Source organism: Beta vulgaris, chromosome 3 (assembly GCF_026745355.1).
Source record: "Beta vulgaris subsp. vulgaris cultivar EL10 chromosome 3, EL10.2, whole genome shotgun sequence".
In the NCBI taxonomy this organism is placed as follows: domain Eukaryota; kingdom Viridiplantae; phylum Streptophyta; class Magnoliopsida; order Caryophyllales; family Amaranthaceae; genus Beta; species Beta vulgaris.
In genome coordinates, this window is record NC_079204.1 from 28,573,529 (window position 1) to 28,597,329 (window position 23,801).

The window sequence follows — 23,801 nt, forward strand, 5'->3', positions numbered from 1 at the left end:
AACCAAACAATTTAGTACTGCAATGAAATTTATTAAGGAAATTTTATTGTTACAAAATTTATATAACGACAAAGTTACATATATATTAGAGTTTTGGATGATGAAAAAATTAGAGTTTGATTCTAAAAAACAATCTTAGAATATTATGTAGATCTCCAACCAAGCATGGCATGTCATTCTTTTTAATTTTTAATTTATTTTATCTCAAATAATTTTCAACATAGATATAGATACATATAAGGTGTTTTGAATAAGTGAAGAGTATGGTTTCATTGTAAATAAACAACTTAGATTATTATACTATGTAAATTAAATACAACTTTTTCTACATAACTCACAACACTATAATTTTTATAGCCATCGAAGAGTGCTTGAAATAAGCTTTGAAATAAGTTTCATATACAATATAGTTTTACAACTTATGAAAATATATTTATCTAGATGAACAATAACATATTATTTATTCTTTATTTTAAGTGCATATAAAAATATTTATAGAAGCAACATATTATATGTGTCAATAGCCATTATAACTCTCAAATCATACTTTTAAAAATGAGTTATAAATAGATAAAAAATATTTCTTTTTGAAAGGAAAATTTCATAATTGAAGGCCAAAGAACATTTATAATAGATATTAAAGAAAAATAAGATAAAATAAAACAAGGTTAAATCAAACCCGTCTTCAAAAAAACTACAATGAACCAAATTGAGCAATACAGCGCAACCCCCTTGTATTTGTTGAATCAAGCACCTATTAATAAGGAAGTCTAACATTCTAACATAGTTTGGAAGAACATTCTTGATCGAGTTATGTCAACCGCATCCGTGATTCCAATATCTTCATGTTTAGTCTAGAACTTCAACCAATGAGAATAATTTCTCATACCTAAAAATAAAAAACCATACTCACAACTCCTATAGGGGAGAAGGAGATCTCTACAACAGAGATTAAAGATCCTATAACAAGGTTTGAAGAAATCTAATAAAGAGATATTAATTTATTCAACAAAACAAGAAAATGAACTAAAAAATGAAAATAAAAGGAGAAAAGAGGCTTACCATGGATGAAATCATCCATGGCTGCCCCTAACTAATGAAGAAGGGGTAGGGGAGGCTAGGGTTTTAGAGAGAGAAAGAGAGATAGAAGGGGGTGATTTATTCAATTTTAGATTCCACCCCTAAACAGATGAAAAGTATATATCTATAGTTTTGAACGTATAGCATACCACGATGGAATTACATGAAAAATCAAATAAAAGTTTTTCAACGACATTGCGAAGGTACTCCTATTATATGCAAATGGGCAAGTTTGATAAGTCTTGATATGTTCATGATTGATGAAGAGGTATTTTTTCTCTTAAATAGTATTTTGATTATAATAGATGTTAATTTTATATTTAATTAATTTTATTTATGATACCATCATTATAATCTTTTTGGCTTTCCCATATTCCATTCCATATGCGTAATCGAAGTTGTGGCTGGTACTCATATTTTTTCTATTCTTTAGGTTGTGCATCTTTTAAATTATTACCCTATACTTTCTTAAGGTATCATTTGGGTATTTTTCATGTTAAAATTGTGTTAGATGTTCTTAGTCATACCAAGAAATAGGATGCCATTTAATAATAGACTTAGTTACAATATGCAATTGAATATTAAAAATAAAAATTTTATATATTGCAATAAGAAATTCAGAGTATAATGACAAGTACTTTCTCCGTTCTTTTTCTACCGCAATAATGGGTTTGGGAATGGTTTTTAAGGAAATAAAAATTGGGTAGTTTAGCGTAGAAGTAACCCGTGAATTAACTAGAGTAGGTGATAAGTAAATCCTTAATAAAGTAAACACAACTTTTCTGAGGCAATTTGAGTAATTAATGATGGTTTTATTGACATATAGTAAAGAGAATATTCTCAACTATAATTGTTTTTTATATCGCAAGTGTAAAGGATTTGTTCCAACAGATGAAACTACTCAAAGTGGTAATTGTTGCAATAGAAAGAGAACGGAAAAAAAATATGTAAATACAATGAGAGTTGAAAAATCTCATTTCACAAAAAAAAAACCAACAATCTCATTTCACAATAAAATAAACAACAATCCGTGCAACACATAAATTTCAAAACTAGTTTGATTAATATGAACACAAACTGCAAAAATATAAAGCCAAAACAACTTGTCTAACAAAAAAGCAAGTTGCGAAAAGAAAAAGACTAACAAATTGGAGGAAGACTTGGTAACAAACAAGCCCGTTGCAAAAACAAAAAGACTAACAAGTATTATATGCCGTCAAAAAAAAATAAGAAGTCAACTAATAAGTAAAGAAGTTGTGAAAATTAGGGGTGTAATCAGATACGAAAAGTCCAGAGTCCATTCTAGTCCAGTCCAAAATTGTCGCATTGAACTTGAATGAAATTTTTTTCAATTGGACTTGGATTGAAATTTCCAAGTCCAAATATTTTCGGACGAGAATTGGACTCACCCCTTTAGAGTCCAATATGTCCAGTCCAGTTCAAAAATATTTTTATATATAATACTTCCTCCGTTTCTAAATAAGTGCAACATTTGCATAGTGTTTAATATTTACAGTTTAAACTTTAATTAGCTTTGGTGATTTACATTTTAGGAAAAACATGGTCATGTGAGATCTTGTTAGATTCGTCTGAATGTGAATTTTTTTAATATCAACTTTTTATAATTTTTACTTATTGATAATTGAAGATATTAATGATTAAAATAATGCATGGACAAACGTGAAAACAAGAAGTGTTGCACTTATTTAGAAACGGAGGAAGTATATATTTAAAATTCATATATATAATACATATATATTTAATATTTATATATAAAATATAAAAGATGCTTGTGACTTATTTTATTAATGAATATAATGAGCTTAATTTTTCAAATTCAATTATGAGAAAATGTTGTGAATCATTGAATCTAATTCGCGAAAAATAATAAAATAATAATCGAATTGGACTGGATTGGATTCGAACTCAGGAAAAAATTATCAAACTAATCTGGACTGGACTCTAAAAATATTTGAATCGGGCTTGAACTCAATTTTTCGAGTCCAAAAAACTTTGAACTGGATTTGGATTTGGAAAAGTCCAATCCAATCCAATTAACTCCTAGTGAAAATAAGAGAGACTAACAAATCTGACTGGAAAGAAAAGGTATTTGCGAAAAGAAAAAGATTAAGTTTTCAATCATATATAATATTAAAGCAAGAAAATTTCTGTCCTATGTGGCAAGCCATTATCCTTCCTCTTCTCTCCTTCACCCTCAATTTCACAGTGTCTCTTTCAATATGCCACGTGGCCAAATTTTCAGCCTCCTCTTTGCTTTGATTTAATGCCTTAATAATTGACGCCTAAAAGAATTCTGCATTCTTCCTTGCTATAGCAAATCAACTATAATAAAATTCTTCCTTTTTCTATCCCTTGATTAGAGGAATTGTATCAAATTCATTTAAAACTTTCCATAACTTGAAGATTTATCCCTTAATTTGACTATCAAAGATTGATTCTTCACTTCTCTTCAAAAAAAAGTAAAAATAAAAAAGACCAAATCCTTACTGCTATATAATGCCCATATAATTGAGAGATTTTTTTTAAAAAAGATCTTTCATTATAATGATGAATTTGCAATCATCATCTTCAACCCAAAAGCATCACGTTTGCAGTACTTGATGTCTTTGAAAAAATTTCACCATTATTGCAATAAAATCTTGATTTATTTCTTGAAATCTCCATGATATTTTTTAAAAGGATAAATAAGAATGAGATAGAAAGATTTTGGATTATTGGGAGTTTGGGTTAGTTAGGTTAGAGAGTTCTATAGATGTTGAAGAGGAAAGTGAAGAGGTTTAGCAGAGTATAATGCTTTAGCAAAGTATGACAGGGAGAGAGTGAGTGTGGTTGAACTTCAATTGTCAAATAATAATGTTAACATTTAAAACGAAGCATTGTATTCAAAGTTATTGTTGTACATGAAACCGCAAGTGTTAGTTTATTCAAATTTATCATCTTACATAACTGACTAGCTTGCTTTTGGATCAATGTAAATTGAGCATGAAAGTTTATTTATCAATATTATTAAGTTGCATGGGTCAAAAAATTCCAATTAATTCCTTTGATGGTAAGTGCTAAGTATATTCCAAGTAGAGTTACTACTCCTATTCTCTTTTGTTCCTATTTGAAATCGGGGAAGAAACCAATGCAACTCAAAAGATAGGTAAGATTTCACTATTTTAAATAAAATTAAATTAATTAAAAATAAAGATTCGAGTCCTTTTGAGTCATTCTACTAACAAAACGTTTGAGGGATAAAAGAGTAAAGTAACTACTAACTAATGTGAACATATTTATTGCTCTTTGAGTTCCTCTATATTAGATAACCAATTAGACAAAAGTTTGAGGGGTAAAACGGTAACAAATGACTATTCAATAGTGTGTTAAAACTAATGGGAAATTTAATTCATAAATTATTTGTAGGAACAACATATTGAAATTTCACAATGAACAGGAACAACAAAAGAAAACGTAGGGAGTAATATTAAGTCGTATGGATTAATACTATTAAGTCATAATTTTCTTATCGTAACATTTAAAAAAAAAATACGACTTAATATTTAACCCCCACGACTTAATATCAACAACATTTTATCTACGATATAACTATTTAATATAAATGCTTTTTGATAAATTTAAGATTTTAAAATATAAAACATTTATTTAAATACTTTTTGATACATTTCACATGAAATTAAGATTTTAGAATACGTTCCTTGGAATATAAATACTTTTCGATATTCTATATATTTCGTATAATTATATATATTGGCAGAAATTGTAGAAAAATTAGGTTAAGTAGGATATCAATTTCATTAAATGTTATAACCAAGGGTAACATCGTAAATCACAATCTAAAATTTTTCATTTAAGGTAAAAAAAAAGTGTCACAACTAAATTGAAATATGCCAAATAAGGATCGTGTCACAACTAAATTGAAACGGAGGAAGTAGATAAAAAGCAAATTCAAATTAAAATTTACATTTTCATACTTATATATATGTTTTTATATTTATTCGTAACTTTTAAATCATCACTTTCATAGATTCACGGGTTACGTATTTTGAACATAATTTTATGAGAAATATCATAATATCTTAAAATTGTAAAACAAAAAAGTACCCAATGTAACTTGCATGGGTCTAAAACCATAGGCATGGTTAACTTCTAAATCAAACTTCTAAATCATCAATTCTATAGAACCATGGGGTGGTTTTGGGCATGACTGGAGCCAATGGTAATGTGGGTACTAGCTGTAAGTACTCAGGTAATTTTCTACAGAGAATCTCATTTGACAATTTAATATAGATTGTGATCTAAACTATATATATGATTTTGCACAAGAAAATTAGTAGTGTAAGATGGCAAGAGAGATAGAGGGTGAGCGGAATTGCCAGAAGTGGGAGAGAAAGCGGATGTATAGTTGAGTGCAAGTGGTGGTGCGAATTATGATTTTATCTGAGCCTCTAATAAAAGAAGCAGTAGAAAAAGTAAAATAATCAAGTTAATATTAACTACATAAGCCATTGAATAAACGGGTCATAAGTGAGTTTTAAAATATCTCAATACATGATTATAAAAATTTAAATCACAAGTTAATATTCACCACCATGATTTTAGGTTAAACTTCAGAAAAACTTACCATGATTTTAGGTTAAATTTCTTAAAAACTTAAATTTATAAAACAAAAAACTTCCCATGCAGTTTGCATGGGTAAAAAACTAGGCCAAGGGCAATCTCTATCTCATGTTGATTGTTCCTATCAAGTTTCAAAGGAGACAATTTCCTTTGGTTGTTTGCTTTGCAATGACAATTAATAAAAGCCAAGGGCAATCTATATCTCATGTTGGTTTAGATCTTCCTAGGACGGTTTTCAGCCGTCGACAATTTTATGTGGCAATTTCAAGAGTTACGAGCAAAAAAAGGATTAAAGATTTTAATCTATAATGAAGATCGAGCGAAGTCGAATATCACCACTAACGTGGTGTACAAAGAAGTGTTTCAAAATGTTTAAGTATTAGTGATTATAGTTGCCTAATTTCTTAATGTAAATTATTTTAATGATATTTATGGAAATTGTTATATATTAATTTTAAATTCATCACTTAAGTATATAAAGTTCACCTTATTAACTTTCTTTCAAATAAAATAGCTATTAAATCTGTTACTAAATTGATGATACCTTTTTATGTATCCTAATATTATCACGTCCGTGTTGTATATTAATTTGTTCAATGATTTTAGCCAGAAAAAGTTACTGAAAAGTTCCCGTGCAGTTTGCACGGGTCCAAAAACTAGTGTGTTAAAATAACGAAAAATGTTTCGCTAACCGTGAGGGTTACTTACCCTCATGACATGATTTCTCAAAACATGGTTCATTTAATGTGCCTCAATTAAGTTTGTTAAGTACTAACCATGCATTTAATGACAATATCTTAACATCATGAAAAAAATTCTTTTGTTGTTTTGAACCTTCTATGCACTACGAATTATAGCTATTCCACTCAATATTAGTAGGTTTATTTTCTTCTTTACATCTGTTTTTGGAGGTAATGATAAAAGTTGACACGACCTGCCAACCTAACACAAAAATGGACCCGTTAATAGTAGGTTTGGATCGAATGGTTGACCCGTTTAGCATACGGGTCGATAGGAAACCAACACCATATTCTTCCTAGGCACACTTGTCAATGCATAACTTTAATCGTTAATATTTATAAGTGCAAATTTACAAAAGTTCATATTTTGAGATGAATCTAACAAGATCCCACATAATTATATATTTTCCTGCATTGAATCTGAAAAACACGGACAAGCTGTAATGAATAAATTGTGTAAAAGTCAAAATATTTTAAGTTTTTGAAGCCAATGACGAATACTATTTCTTCTTCTTTGTTACCCCTTATGGAGATTGATGCGTATAACAAAAGTTATTAGATTTCCGTCTTAAATGAATTGGTTATGTTTATGCTACTTTAATAAAGACTAAGGCTCTCATTCTTTTGAGCTAAAATTTGCTGAACTAAACTCAATATAGTAGATGATCTGAATTGAAATGGGTTGAAATAAAGATCAAACGAGCAAAAGTTGGGTATATTAAGCAAGGTTCCTATTGATTACTAATTTTGCACATTGGTAAATAATTACTTACATTTAAAAATTCAATTTAACTAGCTTCAAAAAGTTATACGAATAGGAAGAGTATTTTTCATCATTATATTAGAAAATCGAGCATCGCTTGGATTTCTTTATTTTTATTTTTTTTTTTGTTTTTTTATTCGGTAATTTACTGGCTCAAGTAGGCTCAACCCTCATGAATTAGGGGGTAACATAAGAAAACTTTCAGAGACCGAAAACTGGGGATTTATACCCAGAAGCATAAATCCACACAATCACCCCAAATATGGAGTTGGTGAGAATCGAACTCCCAAGATTGGGAGAAAACTCCAACCGTTGGACTCCCACATAATTCTCGAGCATCGCTTGGATATGATTTAGTTACAAAACGTCTTTCTCAAAAGAAACCTAATTAAAAAATAAATAAGCATATTCTTGTAGGGGAATTCTCCCTCTCCAATAATTTCACATGATTGTCCTTAGTTTTGAATCAATATTTATGAAAATATCTGTACTACTCATCTAATTTTGCATAATAGACTAATATATTAGTGCACCAACCATCCATCGTTGCTTTGATTAAGATATATTGTTTGATCTAACTAGCTGTATCATTAATATATATCAAGTTAATTAGTTCATTATGATCAGATTTGTCATTAACAACACTTCTCTAGCCGATGAATGAGAGAATGAAAAAGAGGCAGCCTTCTCCAAGTTGGCTAAAAGAAAATAAGTTTGACTAAAACAAAATAATAAGTTGCACTAAATAGAAAAAGACTAACAAATTGACAATATTTCATGGGGAAGACTTCTCCCTCTTTAAGTGCCTCATGTGTAGGGCTGGCAATGAGTTGAGACAGCTCGCGAGCTACTCGAACTCGGCTCGGTCAAAGCTCGACTCGAGTGAGCTCGACTTGAGCTCGAACTCGACTCGACAGGTTAACGAGTCGAGTCGAGCAACTCAATTCTCGACTCGAGAAACACATGAGATACTCGATAAAATTTTATACATATACATATATATATATATATATATATATTATATATATATATATATTATATATATATATATATATATATATATATATATATTATATATATATATATACTTTTAATTTTTTTAAAGAAATTTTAACTTTATTTTTTTCTATAAAAATACTTGTACTTTTCTTTTTTTTTAAATGAAAAAAAAAGTGTACAAAATGACCAAAAAGAAAGTAAACAATTTCTTCTATAAAAAATAGAACTATATCAAATGACCAAAAAGCTTGAAACAAGTTCGAGTTCGAGCATGAAACGAGTTCGAGTTCGAGCTGGAAACGAGTTCGAGTTCGAGCTTGAAAATTTGAAACTCGCGAGTTTTCGAGTCGAGTCGAGTTTGAGTATGAGTTTTCGAGTTCGAGTCGAGTTTAGTCAAACACGAACTCGACTCGCATCATTGCCAGCCCTACTCATGTGGTTGTCCCTCTGATTCAACATAGTAAAGTACCATCATATCTAAGAGCGGATTCACAGACGCGGCTAAGGTTCTCCGTAGGATGAACAACTACATAGATAGAGGTATTAAAAATTGAGTCGATCTACAGGTGAACCCGCATCCGACCCAAACCTAAGTTGTTCCGAGTCGAAAGTGGGAAGTTGAAAAGTCGTCCCATTCCGACTTAAGGCCAACGTCTACCCGTGTCCAGCTAGATTCGTGAAATTGGAAACTCAAACCGAACTGGCCCGATCCAGTTTGGACCCGTGTCCAGTTGGAATCATGAAGAACGACCTAGACCGAACTTGTTTCTGACCCAAAACTAACCCTCACCCAACTTCACCCACCAATAATCCAGTAAAACCCATCATTTACTATCCGACACAATTATCACCCGACCAGTAACCACCAAACCATGTTACCACCCGATTCAGATTTACCCGACCCAAATTCATTCCGATCCAATACAACCCAACCGAAAACCATTCTGACCCAACCATAACATGTTATATATTTCTTTTGTATAATATTATAATTACACTTTTTTTCCCATGTGTCATGACTTATCTTTTATACTTTTAAATTGAGTTTTGACTTTTAATAATTCACAAGTTGTAGATCAAAATGCCAAAATGTTTAGTCTTTGGTGATTATGTTTTAAACAGTTAGTTATGAAGTGGCATTTAACGAATTAAAGGCATGTAAATTGTAATTGAGTAATTGTAAGTATTTGAGTCGTTTCCAAGAATTGCAATTTTACATATAGTTTATTAAAAATTACAATATTGTGTCATTTGCGAAGGCATGCCATATACATCAAAATCATATATACTTTTTTTTTCTATAAATAGATATATAAATAAAAACAATATTAATAAACAATAATTCTTGCTTGCTCTATTCATCATGTCAAGAAAAAAAATCACTACATTTAGTTTTTATCCAAAAATAATCTCTCAAAGCATCAATTTCTTTCGACAATGTTTTAAAAATAAAGTTCCTCGCACAAGAATTTGTTACCTTTTTTTTTGCTTTTTTCTTCCAATCCTCACAGCGGGGCGCACGACAACACGAGCGAATTTATAGGGTTCCGACGAGGGGTGAGTGGCAATGCCTTGATTTCTGACGAGGGAGAGTCAGAGAACACAAGTGTTGAGATTAAGGTTTCGATTTGAAAAGAAGGAAAATGAGGGGGCAATCCGATGAGAGTAAAAGCCTAGGGTTCCGACGAGAGTAAAAGCTTAGGGTGTCGACGAGAGTTAAAGCTTAGGGTTTCGACGAGGGGTGAGTGAGAGACTTTGAGAGAGAGAGAGGGGGGCTGAGATGAGGGTTCAGATTTTAAAAGAGGGAAATGCGGGAAAAATTCGAAAATGAGGGTGTTTTTAGGTTAGGGTTTTTGGGGATTTAGGATCGTTGGATGAAAATATTAAATGGCTCAAATCAAATTTAAGGTTAGTGAGTAACAGAATAGAGAAATGAAGGGGTCAGATTTGCTCTTCTCTAATCAAGGGTCTCAATTATGATCCATACATGATTTTATTTGGACCAATGAGCATTAAGAGTGAACAAGCACATGGATTGAAAAATATCAATGTTTCAATTTTGATCTTTCGTAAATCAACAACCTTAAGTATTCTAAATTTGCAATTCTAGTATTGATTTGTTTAGTAATCTTCTTAACTTCCTAAACTAGTATTATTGTTAGAAATTAATAAAAATTATAAACTTTATAAGTTTAATTAGTATTATCAATTTTAAACAAGTTATTCAGGTAAAGATGATTATGAATGATATGAAATTGTTAAGGCAAAGTTGTAATAGTGTAGTGTTCATCACATTATTTGTTAATAACTATGACTAATATGTTATCACTTTATCAGTCATTATATGAACTTATTGTGTTATCTTTGTATTATGACTAATATATTATCACTTTGTCAGTTATTCGTTAATAAGTATTTGTATTTCCGTATTTTTGTATTTACTAGTTATTACTTAGTACAAACTACCATTAACAACTAACACTAACGAAGTAACAAACTTGTGAAGTTAGTGAATAGTGATTAACAAAGTAACAAATTAGAATTATAGCAAGAACTGAAACCGAACAAGTTGATTTGAGTCATCGGTATATATGTCTTTTGATCGTTAATATATCAACCATTAATCAATATTCACTAACTTGTTACCACTTTATCAGTTGATCGTTAATAAGTAATTTATATCTAATATTCTAATCTCATATATTCATTTCTTAATTTCTAATTATTTAATTCAACGCATCTTTTAACTCTTTTTGTTATTATATAGTGACTCAGTGAGAGTGAATAAGTCACTCACTAGCCAAATGTCTAACTTTATTGACTATAATCAATGATCAGTATGGACTTATTGTTGGTACATGTTAGTTGTCACAAACTAAAGAAGTGAATAACCTAAGTATTAAGTGTCGATTATCGAATGTCCAAACTCCAAGTCTTAATCATGTATTCATTCAAGTGATGATTTGGTGATTAATCGTTATACTTTAATGATTAAATTTAATAACTTTAAATCTTTAATGTGCACGTACAACGTAATAATGCAAATATGCAATAACCCATTAGGCAATAGCTAATAATATAAGTCTTAGTTAGTTACTTTTTAAATTAGTAATATAAGTATCAATGTATTATCACAATGACTCAATGACCAATCACACGTTAATAAAATAACCAAAAAAGGATTTTTATTTTTAACAATGATAAATTCTTTTCCTTATTAGATTTTCAATAAAATAAAAATTGTTTCCTATTTTTTAGGCTTCAATGTTTCAACCGATAACAAAATAACTTTTGCACCATATAATATATGTCTAGTTTCTTTAAATTCGTTAGTTTCTTGAACTTAACTTATCAGTACTAGTTTATTTGTTCCTTCCAAAGGAACAAACAAACATTCTCTTTTAACTTTGCCATTGTCCTTACTATTACTTACTCTTTTCTTACATAGGAACTAAAAAATAAAAGCCTCGCTTTGATTCTTTTTGCTCCAATGCATTTCTAGTATCTTCCTTGAGTATCTTCACTTAGTCTACAAAATTCAAACTTGATTTCTTCCTTTTTTTTTTTACCAATAAGAGAAGTATATTAATCATCATCCAATAACAAGTTAAAACCTAACCATAGAGAGTCTAGTTACATGCATCAGACAACTTAAACATCTAAAGCTAATCTCCTTAGCCATTCTCTATCTTTCCTGCTAATCTTTTTTGGCAACACACTATAGCTTATATTTACAATATCTCTTTGTATTCTATATACAGTTATATGAGGGTGAACAACTTCAAAGTTCCAGTAGGCATCATTACGAACTCACCAAATTGAATATGCCATAGCATGAAAGGCTAGAGCAAAAACCTGCTTTTAATTTGGAACATAGACATCCTGCATCTTGCTAACCAGTGAATATATTGAGGAAAATTTTCTTTCTAGACATCAATGCCCAACCATGGTAAATTCTTCTCTCCTATTAGCTTGCTATAGTAACAACTAACCAACAATGATCTCGAGTTTCCACTGCCAAACCACAGATTTGGCATAAATCAGACTCACTGATGCCATAATTTTGAAGCCTCTTAGTTGTCTATAATCTATTTTTCTTTATCAACCAACCAAAAAACTGATGCTTTGAAACAAGAAGCCTATTCCAAATATACTTGTCCCGATGGATTTCTATATGCTCACCATTCAACAACTTATACATCTCTTTAATAGAGTAAGACTCCCTATTATTGAGCTGATTCAAAGTAATCACACTCTTCAAATATTCCTTCACTACACAAATTTTCCTCTAATAACAACTTGGATCTGTTGGAGGAGTATACTTCCACCATTCATCTCCCTTCATATTTAGTTCATTGACCCATTTGAGCCATAAACTATCCTTCTTTGCACTTATAGCTCAAACGTACCTCCCCAAAGCAGCATAGTTCCAAGTCTGAATATTTCTTATACCTAAGCCACCAGCATACCTTGGAATGCAGGCCTGATGCCAAGCCACTTTTCTATCAGACTTGCTGAATTGATCACCACCCCCATAAGTAGGCTCTTCAAACTCTTTAACTTCTTGAAGCACATATCTAGGAATCACGGAGATCCGAGCCCAATAGATGTGCACATTCATAAGAACAAAGTTAACCAAGACTAATCTACCTTGATAAGATAAAATTATGCTCTTCCACACTCTACTTCTGGAAGTAATTTTGTCAATCAGGCCAAGAGATTCCTTTGCTGCAACCTTCTTATGACAGATGGGTACACCTAAGTATTTGAAGGAGATTTGACCTTTCTTGAAACCAGTAACATCCAGCACCCTTTGAATCTCATCATGACCCATACCAACTTTGTAAATTTCAGTTTTACTTTTATTCACCTCCAAACCTGACACTTATGAAAAGTGTTGAAAGCCTCTAAACATTGTGTAAATAGAAAGAAAATCCCCATTACTACATAAGATCACATCATCAGCAAAGCACAAATGATTAAGTTTCATACCCACACATGTAGGATGAAACATAAACTACTCCTAAACACCTACAACCTTCAGCACCCTAGTGAGGTATTCCATGCAAATAACAAACAAAAGAGGGGACATAGGATCCCATTGTCTTAGGCCCCTATTTCCTTCAAAGAAATCAAAAATCTCACCATTCAACGAGAATCTAAGAGAACTCACACACTCCATAATGAGATGAACAAATCTTTCAGGAAATTTTAAAGCACGAAGCATCTCCTCAAGGAACTCCCAATGTATAGAGTCATAGGCTTTTTTCATATCCACTTTAATAATACAACCAGGTTTTATGTTTTTTCTCCCATAATTTTTCACAATATCCTGACATGTAAGGACATTATGAGCAATAAAACTCCCCTGAAAGAAAGCTCCCTGATTACCAGTAATAATATTAGGCAAAACCAACTTATTTCTATTACAAATGATCTTTGTAATACATTTTTAAATAAAAATAAAACAGGCTATTTGGTCTATATTCAGTCACACTGCTTAGACATTTGACTTTAGGAATAAATGTCACAATAGTATTGTTTACCTCTTTTAATAATTTTTCTGAATTAAAGAAATTCATAACTGTAGCAGTATCATCATTGCCAACTATCACCCAAGAGTCTTTGTAGAAGTGCGACCCAAAATCATCCGAACTAGGCGACTTTTCCTCAGGAATAGACCAAAGAGCTTCCTTTACCTCCTCCCCTATCATAGGCTAAAGGACAACATCAATCTGCTCCTCACTAAGAACTGGATGCTGACTCTACTTGAATTGTACCCTTTCCAATCTTTACAGTACCCAAGAGACACTGGTAGTACTCAAGGAAAGCACCTTTGGCACCATTATTATCCACCCACTAGCCATTCATGTCATGAATGCAATATACATTATTTTGCATCCTTCTTGCTTATATAGATTGATGAAATATTTACTATTTTCATCACCACCTATATTCCAAGCAATCTTTAACTCTTGTTAAACAAAAGAAATGTACATATCATGAATCTTCTTGTATTCTTTGACATCATTCCTCTCTTGATCACATGCCTCACTATCACCTGGGTTCATATGTATCTTCTTTTGGCACTCCTAGATATCTGAAAGCCTGCTCATCAGCAACTCGGATGTTGCTGAATTCACTCCTATTCAAGCCTTTCAAAACTTGCTTCACATTCCTCAATCTCTGCACTACTTTAATTTTAACATCAAAGACCCTTGAATATGAGTTTACCAGCTTTCTGTCACCAGTCTTTCAAAGTCATGAGCCTCTCTCCACATCTTATAATATCTCAAAAGACCCCCTCCTCCCCATAATACAATGACATATCATCAGAACAGGGGTGTGATCAAAATATCCCTCATTCATGAAAAAAGATTCAGTTGTAAGAAACAGATCAAGCCATTTATCATTTCCCAACACCGTGTCTAATTTGATAAAAACCCTATCCTCCCCTTCTTGTTTGTTGTTCCAAGTGAAGAAACAACCCACAAGTTTAATGTCATCTAAACCACATGTAACAATAACACATCTTTGGAAAGCTTCCATTTCAGAATCCCTCACCACTGTTCCAATCCTCTACTCTCTATGCAGAACAAAATTGAAATCACCCTTGACAAGCCAAGCTTTTTCAGTCTTCTCAGACAACATCTTCAAATCCTTCCACAAATCCTCCCTAAGGCTAGCACTATTAAAAGCATACACTATAGTGCTGAAGAAACCTGCCCACTACTAACAAGAATAATCCAACAATGCATCAATTGAGTTGTCATAACCAGAATATTGACATGAAAGCTTACTGAGTTCCAAGCAATCACAATCCTTTCTCCAGGATGGCGGGAGGAATTAGAGGCAAAACACCAGCTTGAAAAGACATTTTTTTAGATATAATTCCCATTTTATTCACCTTCACTTTAGTCTCTAAGAGACAAACAAATACAAGGGACTTAATGTTATGCAATTTTCTAACATTTTTCTGTTTCTTCTGGAAATTAATCCCTCGGACGTTCCACACTAGCATACTATCCAAGTTCCCCAGGGGCCTCCCCTCGCCTATCAATCGTTACACCCACTTTTAGACATAACACATGTCCCTCTATCACCTCCTCAGATACATATCATTCAATACAACAAATAAATTAGCTTTAGTTATAGTCTTTAATGTAGTACCAGACCTCCTTGCTGAATTATTAACTAATTGAAATCCATCTGACTTGTCAACAATCTTCTCCCCACCTTTGACCTTCTTTACAGTCACCCCCTCCTTAGCAATCTCCTTAGCTCTCCATTCCTATCTAACCACACTCTTTTTACATTCATCCTTCCCATGTCCTAATTGTTTGCACACGGAACATAGGACTGGCTTCCATTCATAGATCACATTAAAAACTATCTCAGTTCCTTTCTCATTGATGAAATCCAACTGACTTAGAAACTCCTGATCCACTTTCACCTCAATGAGAACCCTAGCATATTGCAACTTCTCATGTTTACTAGTTGCTTTATCAACTTTCACTAACTTGCCAATTCTAGCTACTAACTTCTTCGAGAAATTTTCATTTCATTATATGAAATCCAACCTAAGTTGAACCCAAGTAGGCAACACGTCAAAGGATTCATTAATCACATCCATATCCAGATCCCACACTTTCAAAATTAAGGGTTTACTAAAAGAAAAGAAACAGTTAGTTCTCGTCAATATCTCATCTTTCTACCCCATTGTGCAAAATCGAACAATAAACACCCCTTTCTTCAATACAACAAACTTATATACCCCCATATTTCTCCAAATCCTTCTAATAAACCCCTCCATCACATATGAAGGTAAATTCGCACCAATTACATAATAAATGATAGATGAATTCCAATACTCAATTTCAGATTGTATATCACTATCATCATTTTTCACCTTATCCACAATTACATTCTCAATAGTCACAGGATCGGAATTACTTACCTCATCATCTTCCAACTGAAGAATAGGAACAGGTTAAATACTCCTACCACCCACATCACCGTCCCCTTCTTTTGCCCAGCCGACGAATGTATCGAGCTCAACCATTCCAAAAAGAGATGATGTGTTTGCTGACTTTATTTGATCGCTTGAGTCTCCTCCTCTTCACTATGGTTTTAAAATCCCATCGCATTAATCCCCAATAATTCATCCATAGATTTTGTCTTCCTACTCGTTGATTCACCACTCGTACCATTTGGTTTCTTGATTGGAGTACTAGCTTTCTGCCCTTTTGAGTTCCTTGCTATGGCTATGATGCTTTCGCACCGAGAGGAAAACTCTTAGAGAGAGAAAAAATGGATTAAAGAATAATAGTAAACAGTAATGAAGTCCTTAAACAACTTGATTTCTTCCTTAGACTTAGTATTCTCTTTGCTCAATGTAGTGATACCTTAAAAATTTCATTCACTTAACAACTTGTTAGTTCATAATTTAGTTTGTATCTTTGTTCTTTTATCATCATCAAACTAGGGTTCAACAGTTTTTACTTGATTTAAATATGAAATTATTTCACCTTCAAGAAAAAGTATCACATAGTCTTCTATAAATGTTTGAGGTGCTCTCTTCCACTATAGATTAGGTCAATGTCGCCTCTGTAGTAGTTTAATGGTTGATTATATATATGAATGCTTTTACATACATAAGTCCCATGTGTTGGTGACGATATATAATACCCTTAATATTTTAAATTCCAATAAATTCAAAAATATATTTTATTCTACGGGTGTTCATAAATATTCGTTCCGGTTGATCCGATCTGTGATTTCGTCAATCCGATCTGGTATTTCGGCTATTCGATTCGATTTTTTTGTTTTCGGATCGGATATCCCTTAATTTTCGAATCGGATACGGATAAAAAATTTTCATTTTCGAATATCGAAAAATATCCTAAACACGGGATTTTGCGGATATCTGATCCGAAATATCAGAGAATATCCATTTAAAGGTCGGATATCCAAAATATCATATTATCGAACCCGATCCGAAACTTATTTTATGAACTTTTCCTTTGAAAACTTCAACTTTAGTTTTCGGATATCTGATTGGATTCGGATCACATTTTCGCAGTCCGAAATTTTCGGATATTCGAAATTTTTAATTGAATCAGATATCCGAAATGAACACCCCTAATGGTGTTACGAAAGGAGTATTATTTATAAACCAATAACTTTTAGCAAATTTTCATTACGATATTGGCATCTATATGTACCTCAGTACCATTATACTATTCACATATTCGCTCCAATGAATTAATTGCAACAAATTTTTTGTCCATTCTTGTCAATGCTATATTTTGTGTGGGAAGGAAACAATGGGAAAGACATTAATGAAGAGGAAGATAAAGTGATGATTAGTAGCAGAACTTTGCTCATTCGAAGAATTTTTTTATAGAGTTACTCCTCAATGAACCATTAGCACGATACTCCTAAATTCTTTGCTTCCCAAAAAAAAAAAAAAAAAAAAAAAACACCAGAAAGAGAATCGAAGCTTATGTTCTATATAATGTTGGCTTCGGACCTTTACCCTCTTCATCCCAAAAAATACAAAGATACAATTTCCTAATTAAAAAAAAAAGAAAAGATCATGGAAGGAAGTTTGAAAGTAGAAGTCAAAGTAATATCAACAGATATGGTAAAGCCATCTACTCCAACACCTTCACGTCTCAAAAAATATACATTATCTTACGTTGATCAAATTATACCCATCTCCCCTCCCTTGCAGACTCCGGTCATTATCTTCTACACTGCTACATCCCCAGCACAACAACCCCTTGATATTGCTTGGCTAAAAACTTGTCTCTCTGAAACACTCACTTATTTCTATCCATTAGCCGGTCGAATCAAACAATCGACCATCGATTGCAACGATGAAGGTTTACCTGTCTTCGAAGCTCAAGTTAACTGCCCTCTTGACAGTGTTCTAAAATCTCCTTTACTCCTTAAACAGGAGGGCTTAATCCATAAGTTATTCCCACCTTCAGAATCGTTGTGCATTGTTGACAATAAGCAGGAAATCCGTGAGCGGATTCACATTTGCATTCAAATCAATGTCTTTACCTGCGGTGGGGTTGCGATTGCGTGGTATGATATCCATAAACTAACTGATGGCATCTCTTCCGCAACCTTCTTTAAGCATTGGGCAGCTCTAGCAAGCAGAAAGTCTGATGGAAAAAATCTAATACAGCCGGATTTTGGTGCCGGCCTCGCTGCTTTCCCTCCAGCCTCCATTGTACAGCCATTGCCATATGATCAGATAAAGCTAAAAGAATGCTCTCTTGTTGTAAAGAGCTTCAAATTCGGGGATGCTTCTCTAAGCAAACTTAAGGTCAAAGCCGCGAGTCACCAAGTGCCTCACCCATCCCGATATGTGGTCTTATCTGCTTTCATCTGGCAACAAGCCCTGGCATCAAAAACGTGCGAGTACCAGGAGGAAGAAGAAACAATATACGTTGTAAACTTAGATTTGCGACCGAGGATGAAGCCCCCACTCCCAGCAGCATCCATAGGCAACCTGATCACACAAACAGTCGCCTCTGCCAAGGCCAGGGCCACGCTACCTGAATTTGCTGCTAGCATTGATGCAGCGATCCGTGCGAGGATGGAAAAGATCAAGGAATACGAGGGGGAGAAAGGGGTGAACGCGATTCGTGAAAATTCAGATGAGTTTCGTAAATTGGCCTTAAAGCATCAAGACATGGCTTATGGAAGTACTAGCTGGTGTAATCTTGGATTTAGTGATCTAGATTTTGGTTTTGGGAAGCCCAAGTGGACGATTCCAACGGATGGGAGAATTCCTCCTTATGCTAGGAACTTAACTATCTTGAATGATTATTCTGATCCAGATGGGGTTGGAATTGAAGTGTGGTTGTTCTTAGAGGAGAAAGATATGGAAAGTTTGGAGTCAAACCCTCAATTCCTTGCTTTTGCTTCTCCAACTTCGCCCATACACAAATGTTGAAGTTTTCAGTTTTTTTTTTTCCTTTTTCTTTTTTTTTGTTGGTGTGGGTGTTTTTAATATCTTGTTATTTCGGTTTTTTTATTTGTTCAATCTTCACTTGAGTTTGTAAAACCTTTTAACGTTTGTGTATCTTGGCTATTTCATTTCTTTGGCTATAAGAAAATAATAATTGCAATTTTTGCATCTTAAATTTGTGTTTGTCAATAATATAGAGTAACCATTACATATATTATCAAAAAAAAAAACCATTACAATTATTTTAATCTCAACCCTTTATTTTATAAATTTAGCTTTTTTATTGCTTTGCATTACCTTGAAATTATTCACTAAAATAATGGTAAAATTGGTCTCAACACCTTGTATTATAGCACGGGTGCACCCAATACCACCAACTATAACTAGTAGCCAAAGCACCACCAAAGTACAAGCTTGGGTGCAATCTTTACCGTAAATGAGGTCAAAATCCAAAATTCTCAACGACGACAGAAGAATCTTAATATTAAAATATTTTTTTCGAATTTTCCCCCCTTTTCTAATTTTTTTCTATCTCACCCCTTTTATACTTTAAAATAAAAGGAAAAATTGACAATAGGAATCTAAACTTTAAGTGGTAATTTTAAAAGGTCGCTACCCCGTGTAGATCCCTACTTTAGGGGGTCTTTAACTTTTAGCGGGACTTAGTGACTTGAAACTGGCTTAGTATATTACACTGTTGTAAACATCGATCATAACAAAAGGGTTAATTGAGGGATAGAAGTAGGAACGAGGTGATATTTTAAAAAAAATCGTTAATTTCAAGTCACTGAGACCCGCTAAAAGTTAAGACCCCTTAAAGTAGAGATCACACAAGCTAATCGATGGTTCATACCTTTTAAAAATTATTGCTCAAAGTTTAGACCCCTATTGTCAATTTTTCCAAAAGAAAATGAAGAACACGACCAATTTTCCCTTCCCTCATTCTTCCCCAACTAAAGACACCCTCTTTCTTCCCCAAATACCAATATCCTCCCTTTATCATTACCTCCTCAATGTCTTCCCTCTCCCCGACACCACATACCACATCCTCCCTCACTAGCCCTGCCTCAACCTCCACAACCGTGTCCAATGCCTCATTCGCGCCGGTGACCTCCCTAATGTTGTCGTCTTAGTGCACAAATACGTCTTCTTCCGCACATGCCCCCACTGTCTTCACTTGCATCATTGTCATGGCCGCTATGTACCGTGCTTAGAGGTATGACAACGTCGTTTCTTTGTTCCAAAGTTGCAGCCTCCCTTTTTTGGCTTTTTCTTGCAATATTAGATAATTGGAGATTACTTTTCAAGTTTTCCAAATGTCTCACTTGTTCAACCTGCTATTTGGGTTTTTTTTGGTCTAGATAAGTAAGAATTTCATTGCTCAAAAACCAAGTTACACCTAAGCCTTCCAAAGAGAAAATGAACCAACTAGGTTGGACCCTTTGACTCATAAGAAACCCCAACTAATCTAATGGATTACATCAACTACTTACATCAGATTCTTACAATTAAAAACACTCAAAACCATATCTTATTAAATCTACTTATTATCCTAATGGGATGATAGAATTGATCCTCATCTTTACAATCCTTTGAGCTTGCTAAACTATGTATTCTGCATTTGGTACACAGTTATTCCAATAACTAGAATTTCTTACTTGCCATATGAGATATACAATAGTAGCTATTCCTGCATATGCAATCTGGTGTACAAATTTGGATTTTCTGCAGGATGTTATCCATCTGATGATTGCCATCAAAGTGTTCCTTGTTGTATTAATTTTCAGCCAACTTTCAATTCATAGTAGGCATCTCTCACTATATGCACAATCGAAGAACAAGTGGGTATGTGTCTGAGCCAACATAGTTTAAACAAAGATCAGAGTAACTTATTCTAATCTAAGCCATTTTTATTGTAGTTTGTAGCCTTGATTGCACAGCTAACCAATTAATGAATTGAATCTATGTTTTGGAACATTTTTTCTATTCCAAACCATTTTGTCCCAATAGACCTTCTGCATGTCTCCTTTTATCTTCTCATACACATGTTGTATTGGGTATTTTTGCATATTACTCAGATATGTTTCAGAATAGTACAACTTCATTTCTTCGTTAACTTGGCAAATTCTTTTCCAATACTAACTAGCTCCAGTATAAAGAGCATAGGACCAACAATTTTCACCCTTCAAATATACTGCATTGATCCAATTAATCCAAACATTGTCTTATTTGGATACTATAGCCCAAACATACTTCCTTAGGCAAGCAATGTTCTACACTATAACATCTTTGTATCCCAGTCCTCCACACTCCTTTCCCTAACATAGGTTCTCCCAGACTACTGCTCCTGTTGTGCTAGTGAAGACATTTTCACTCCATAAAAAGGCTCTACAAATTAGGAAGAATAAAGACTTGTGCCTACCTACGTAAACTCATCAACACTGAATTTATATGTTGTGATCTTGCCGAGTAAGACAAGTTTCTAGAACTCCAAACCCTCTTTCTAGCTGTCATTTTATCCACAATTACCTCACATTAAGCTCCTGTGATTTTCTTGGAACAGATTGGTACACCTAAGTACCTAAATGGCAGATTACTTCTCACAAAACCTGATACATTGTATGTTCTATGTATATCAGCCTCAACCATGCCACAACCATAAAATGCAGACTTCTGTACATTGGCCTCCAGTCCATAGGAGGTGGAGAACCATTTCAAGGCTCTTAATAACATGTAAATAGAAGTAAAATCCCATTTGCTATACATGATCAGATCATCAGCAAAGCATATGTGTGTCAACTTCATTACTTTGCACTTAGGATGAAATTTGAATTTAGTTCTTTCACTCATCTTATTAAGTATAAATTATGGATAAATACTCCATATAAATCACAAATAGGAGAAGAGACATGAGGGTCTCCTTGTCTCAGTACCCTAGTGGATTTGAAATATTCTTCCATACTTCCATTGATCATTAAGGAAAACATTGGAGTGGTTACACATTTCATCCCTAATGCCATAAAACTACTAGGGAAATTTAAAAGAGTTAACATTCCTTCTAAAAAATCCCAGTTAACTCTATCATATGCTTTTTGTAGATCATTTTCAGCAAAAAGCCTTATAGATAACAATGTATCAATTAATTAGTTCCTTTTATGACATTCAAATCAAAACTCCTTGGCTTCCAAGCAAGGATTACTCTCCCTCCATCATGAAAACTTGCATTTTAAGTGAAGCACCAACCTCTAAATACTCTTTGATAAAGACAACCTAATTAAGTTGGTTATCTTTGTTTCCAAGAGACTAACAATTCCTATAGAAAACCTGTTAATCCCCCGACATTCCAACAAGCTATTATATTCATTGTCTCAGGCAAAGTCCCCTCCACCTTCATTATTTCCACCACCTTTGCTAGTTTCCCCTGTTTCTCTCATATTCACCACTATTCCTCCTTGTTCTAAGAACTGAAATGAGTTGCCAGTATGTATAGGTGTCACATTTGAAGATCTCACTCTAATAGGCCTCAAGGCCTTCTGGAAACCTTCTCGATCAACCTCTTGTGGCTTCTCTACACTAATAGCTACTACCTACTTTACATGCTTCTGTATCTTCTCTACACTAGGTACTTTATCAGGTTGTTTTTTAGGCAACCATACTTTGTGTACTTTCTTCACTTTGTGGTCGATAGCAACATTTCCTAACTTATTCCAATTAGTTTATTTACTAGGCTTCCATTCATAGAACACTGGTAATTTTATTCTCTCTCATATTCATTAATGAAATACAAATAATAAGGGAATTCTTGTTCAATTTTCACATTCACCAGAACTCTAGCATATTGTATCTTATCTCTATTCCTTGTAGTTTCATCCCTTTTGATAGGACCCCCTAATTGTGAGACAATTCTATGCAAAGTTTTCTCACCCCAATATTGATCTCAATCTTCAACTGCACCCATATTGGTAATGTTTTAATGTCTTCTTTCTCAAAATACATATCTGGATTCCAAGGTTTCAACATAAGTGGTTTCTTTTTTAAAAAAAAGTAATGACCAGCAAGTATAGTATCACAAGAATCCATAACAGTAAAACACACTAGAGACATGCCTTTCTTCACCATGGCAATCTTATCAATATGATACCATTTCCATATACGCCTCGAAAAAACCATCCATAACTTGTATTGGAGGGTTAGATCCAACATATAGCAAATTAGTGGTGATTTCCAAAAATTAATCTCTTGCACAGTATCTTTAGAAGAGATTTTAACAAGTTCTAAATTCATTGTTTCATTCAGCTTAGTCTGTATATCTGTATGATTTACAGTATTATTCACATTCCTTTGTCCAATGTTATCATTCAATTCATTCTCATCATCAAATTCAACCATATTCTCAGGAAAAATTGGAATAGGGGACATACCATCAATCAATTGATCCTTTTGCTTCTCTCCACTTCTATGAATTGATTGTAACCAATAATTAAAAGTTGTTCGAACATTCGATCGTTGCTGCAATTGTTGAAAAGATGATTTTGGCGTTAGAACATCTCCAATTGCTAACCCAAAATTCAATGCTTCCACACCTAAGATT

The 23,801-nt window shown here is 33.2% G+C and overlaps 1 protein-coding gene across 1 annotated transcript; it reads left to right on the forward strand.

Annotated features, from left to right (window-relative positions):
* Positions 1-17,821: 17,821 nt before the first annotated feature.
* LOC104885174 (stemmadenine O-acetyltransferase) lies at positions 17,822-19,195 on the forward strand. The gene has a single exon (XM_048640348.1). The coding sequence runs from the start codon at positions 17,822-17,824 to the stop codon at positions 19,193-19,195; it is 1,374 nt and encodes a 457-aa protein (XP_048496305.1).
* Positions 19,196-23,801: the final 4,606 nt, after the last annotated feature.